The 5,111-nt window shown below is 46.0% G+C and overlaps 1 protein-coding gene across 1 annotated transcript; it reads right to left on the reverse strand. All coding sequences in view use genetic code 11, as the record gives it.

Annotated features, from left to right (window-relative positions):
- Positions 1-1,975: 1,975 nt before the first annotated feature.
- On the reverse strand, positions 1,976-4,830 carry EGR_04298 (hypothetical protein; the record flags this gene model as incomplete). Its single annotated transcript, XM_024493547.1, has 6 exons — positions 1,976-2,039; positions 2,330-3,284; positions 3,468-3,590; positions 3,665-3,889; positions 4,283-4,530; positions 4,574-4,830. 6 exons carry the CDS (start codon positions 4,828-4,830, stop codon positions 1,976-1,978), a joined length of 1,872 nt encoding a protein of 623 aa, XP_024352055.1.
- Positions 4,831-5,111: the final 281 nt, after the last annotated feature.

Below are 5,111 nucleotides of genomic sequence, written 5' to 3' on the forward strand. Positions count from 1 at the left end.
CAATGATTTCCTCTATTTTCTCTTGCGTACTGGACAATTTGGCCTTAAAATTGATTGAATGATGTATTTTATTAAATCTCAGTTGGGGCTGTGTTTAGTAAACCCGTAGTAGTACCAGCATTCATGCGAGGACACCATTTGGATCTAACTCCTCAAACTCCACATGGCTGTTACCAGTACAATCTGTTGCCATAAATGAAAATCTTCATTCCCTTTAATCAGGCCGACATGGATGAAGGATAATCCGTGTTCTTGCATATGGTAGGTCAAATGAGGTCGAGTAAACAATTGAATCTTAGCCTATGCTACCAACACCTGTAAATAGGTGCCTTCCGAACGTCCATGTACCGGTGATTTTCATCCATAACTTAAACCGAAGTTATTTATGGCCACTTTATTAAAATTAATAGATAACAAAGTAGCCTTAACTTTACTAAGTTAGACCATCTAAGTCATGCAGATAAGATCGGTTGCATTGTTGGAAAAATCATCACCTACAATAAATCTGAAATTTCTAATTTTCTGCCCAATTAACCAACGAAAACATATAAAAATTACGCTTTGTACACGTTTAGACAGCTAAACTGTGAAGAGCGGCCTGGATTGTCTCAAATTTAAATTGAGGCTTCATTGACCTCCACAAAAATTGATTGCACCTTGTTGGAGAAACTCTCACTTTTGTCAGGTTATGCTGAACTCTAATTTTAAATTTAAAAGAGAACAATACTTTAATTAAGGTTGTGCGGAGAACATGTTTTAACGTCACATTTCAGTCTTCCCATGTCTGCTAGACAAAAAAAATCAATAACTCTGCATACAGCAATTAAAAATCGGTTAATTCGCAGCTGTTAGTACACCTAATGATGACTCATCACCACGGTATCGGAAAATCGATACGGTGTGAATGGCTGTCAGAAAGTCACTTTTATGAACAAAAAATAACGACCTTAGATCCCCAACTGCTTGCTTGCACAATTAATTGGACTTCAAAGAGAAACAACACATTATGGTACGTTCAAAACAGACCGACTTTTCCTCAGATGAAGTCTACCAAGTCAGGACCGGTTTACAATCTTCCACACGCTTGCCCAAAAACTAAACTGATCAACTGATGACAGCTTTCGTTCATGCGGCCCATTCACCAAACCCACAGCAGATTACCCCTCATTGAGGGGCGAACATCCGAAACCAACCGCATACCCACGCTAATTGATAGAAGCCCATTCCCATTCACCGGAATCGCCTTCGGTATCATGACAGATGGTACATCATAAATCACAACCTTGAAAACATTCACTCAGGCAGATATAAATCCGAATCGTTTACGTCGGCGCCCAAAAGGGCGGGGACACACCAACCCACACTCACTTGAGATGTGAACGAAGCCTGGCGTCGCCCATTCCCCTCCCCCCACCCCAAGGCTGTCCACTGAACTAGAAAACAGGGGCCCCCAAAACCATCCAAGACGCTAAGGCTGTCTGGACATGAGACCGGCCCATTGTTAAATTCGTGCCCGTGTGCCCGTCCTCAAAGCACAAATCCAGATTGTGGGATAGCACGTTTATTCAACACAAGTTTACTTCGTATAAAACGATCAGAGTGGGCAAAACTCAGGTTGCTCACAGGGGCGAAGCGAGTCTGCCAGAGTACCACAAAGCGCAGGCGTTACAGAAAGGAGGTTTCAGTATGTACAGAGGCGAAAATGCATTGGGGATTGCAAAGAGATGGAAATGGATCAACAAACACTAACCAAGATAGTTCACGCGCGCACGCACACAAAGGTCAGAGCTACTCTATTCAAACATTACAAAAAATAAGAAACAGCGTTAGTGATAAAGTAGACAGACAGAGACAGTTAGAGAGAAGGGGAGAGGGAGTAAGGATGTGACAAAAATGCCCAAGATATACGAGAAGAGGAACAACAGATAAAACCGGCTTCATAGCAGTTGGTACGAGCGATTTATTTGCCTCTTCGTTATGGAGAATCACCGGCCTTCGGCTTTACCATGCCAGGGGGAAAAGGCGAGAAGTTATGGTTCCTAGAAGCAAAAATAATGTTTAAATGAAAAATGATTCGTTTTTTTTGCCAAAACCCCTAGCAGAAACAAAACTTTTTGGATGCACAACTGCAGATTGACAAAAATTAAAAAAAAAAAAACTCGGAAACATCGACAAAGCAAAGAACGCATGATCAAAGACAAGGCACTCACACGGTTTCAAAGATGGGGTGCGTGGACGAGGATCGGAAAGCCTAACCAGACTTTGGAACGGGAAAGTTATCGACCAAATAAAAAAAATAGTTGCACAAAACCCGCAAGTGAAGACATACCCGTGGATAACGCTCTGCACATCGAGGGCCGCGTTGGGAGAACAAGATGGCTTCACGCTGGAATCCGAGGTAGGGGGCGCGTTGGAACCGCTGTTCATTCCACCGCTAGAACCATTTCCACCGACGTTTGGAGCGGGACTACCGCCAGCTTTGGACATGGTCGGACCGCTTTGACTCGATTGTTGCGATGCGAGCGTTTGCATCTGCTGTTGTTGCTGCTGTGTCGCGGCCGCTGCTGCTGCCGCCGCCGCCGCGGATACAACCGCCAGTGGCTGAGACTGCGACGCGGCCTGAGAGGGTGGCTGTGGCGGTGGAGGCTGGCTATTTGGCTGTGATTGTTGCTGTTGTTGACCAGCTAATCCAGAGAGGCTGGCAGCGAAATTAGGAGGCAGGAATGGAGAGTAGGGCGTGGGTAGACCACTTTGTGCAAACTGAGGATTCGCTCCCCCAGGTGGAGGTGGAATGAGCGCAGGAATGGAAGAGGGGACGCTGTTTCCCAGCATGCCACCAGGACCAGCGGCTCCATGGGGACCCGGCAGAGCACCATTATTCGCTCCCACTGAGTTTGACGGCCCGCCAAGATTTGCAGTGGACGCGAAGTTAGCGCCGAGAAGGGCTGGAGGCAGGGTGAGACCCATGGAATTTGCTCCCGAGGCACCCGAAAACGGTGGCATGGAAAGAACGGCTGCCATGGCGGTCGCGTGGTTGTTCAGTACAGCAGTGTTGGCAGCAAGAGCAAGAGGATTAGTATGGCTGTTCAGACCGCTATACAGACTAGTGGGGGCGCCAACAAGATACTCTTTGTTCACGCAGTTTCGCAAACCACCAGGGCCTCTGTTGAGAACTGCTCGACGGATCTCGTTGGCGGCAGCCTCACGCATTTCCCGCACACTGTTTTCACTGTAGTAAGCCATATGCGGTGTCACAATAAGATTGGGGGCATCCTTGAGAGGACCTAGAGGAGGGAAAGGAAATAGCGACATCGAATTCTCACGACCAGGACTTCTGTCATGCGAACGTATTAGTCACACACACACGTCGAGCCTGACAACGTCATTCGGATGACTCATTACCACATGTCCATCCCTCACTCGCAGCTTCGCGTCTTATTCCAAAGGAGGCAGTGACCAGTACTTACCTGTTGTCAGGTCAGAGTCAATTACATCAAGAGCTGCGGCGCGAATAATGCCCGATTTGAGAGCGGCAGTCAAAGCTGCCTCATCAATGAGACCGGCTCTTGCAGTGTTGATCAAAAATGCACCTAAAATGAAAGATTAAAACGCATTAGATCCGCATTCTCAATCTCCACCTCTAATAAACAGAAACCGATAGTACCTTTACGCATCATCTTAATGGTGTCGGCATTGATCATACCGCGGTTCTGATCATGAAGAGTGCAATGAAGGGTGACACAGTCACTCTGGTAGAGAAGGTCCTGTAAATTGTAGACTCGAACAATGCCGAGGGACCTCTCAATGCCGTCGGATAGGTAGGGGTCGAAGAATGCGACTCTGAAGCCAAACGCCATAGCACGCAAAGCCACAGCGGCGCCAATACGACCTGGAAGGAAAATTTACTTCCAAATAGACCGCTTGAGGATGCTTAAGCTCTAAAACGAATCTCGCATGACTATCACCTTAACCATTTAAAATAAGACGTTACATCAGTGTTACAATGAATGACATTGTGACGGCGCTACGCGGCGTGGCGCCACAATTTGGCGTGCGCATACAAGCATGCCTCTAGTAGCTGGTGCACAAAACGTACGTTAACAACGCCGCTTTCACGGGACCGAGGCAACTCGAAAAAGACTCATTCACGACTTCCGTAATTAAAATAGGGACTTGTAAGGCATTACGGTGACAAGTTTTCAAATACAAAAATCAATACAAGTATGTTTACTTCTAGTAAGTACCTTAGAGGCACGGAATTTAATGTTAGGATAATACTTACCGAGACCAACTATTCCCAGCGTATCGCCTCGTATGCGAGCTGTTCCAGCAGCGGCGTCTTTAAGTTGTTCTGGCCCACTTATCCTTTTCCCACTGCGAACCATATCAGCTAGCCAGTAAGTTCTTCGATAGAGAGTTAAAATATGCGACATCGTGGTATCAGCCGCCTCTTCCACGCCATAACCAGGCACGTTGCAGACTGCAATACCCAATTCTCCTGCTGCTTTTATGTCCACGTTGTCAAAACCACTGGAATTGAGCATTAGATTAAGTGGTGCTAGACGAAACCTACCTCCCTATTCTGACAATTATTTTGAGGCTTTTGAATTTCTGAAGGTCTTCTCGCGTAAGAGTGATTGAGTGCCATAGAAGAGCTCCAAAGGCCTCGTTGAGAACTTTTTCATGGATTTCACTTGTGCCTGACGCGTCACAAAAAGCAACGGTGGCTACATCTTTGAGCAGTGGCATCTCTACTGTGCAATCTCTGCCATCGAGTAAGGCAACTAAAGGCCTGGTATAATGGGGACCATTTGGACGAGCTCCTGCCATCTTTAAAAAAATTTAGTAATATAGATATGCCTTAATGCTTCTTATAAGTAATGAGCACACAGACAAGCATTACTTACCTCGATTGTAGTCTTTGCTTGATGAAAAACCTTGCCAAATTGACCAAAATCAAAATAAAAAAGGATCTGGTGGAAGAGTAGCGTCGGACGAGACTCTAACGTTCGTAATGACGCAGGCGAATGACATACGAAGGAGTGATATTTTCATTTTCAAGCAAATCATTCCAGGCCGAGGTTCCTTAGCATTAATGCTAACACGCTTTA

The sequence above is a fragment of the Echinococcus granulosus genome (assembly GCF_000524195.1).
Source record: "Echinococcus granulosus chromosome Unknown EG_S00026, whole genome shotgun sequence".
Lineage (NCBI taxonomy): Eukaryota > Metazoa > Platyhelminthes > Cestoda > Cyclophyllidea > Taeniidae > Echinococcus > Echinococcus granulosus.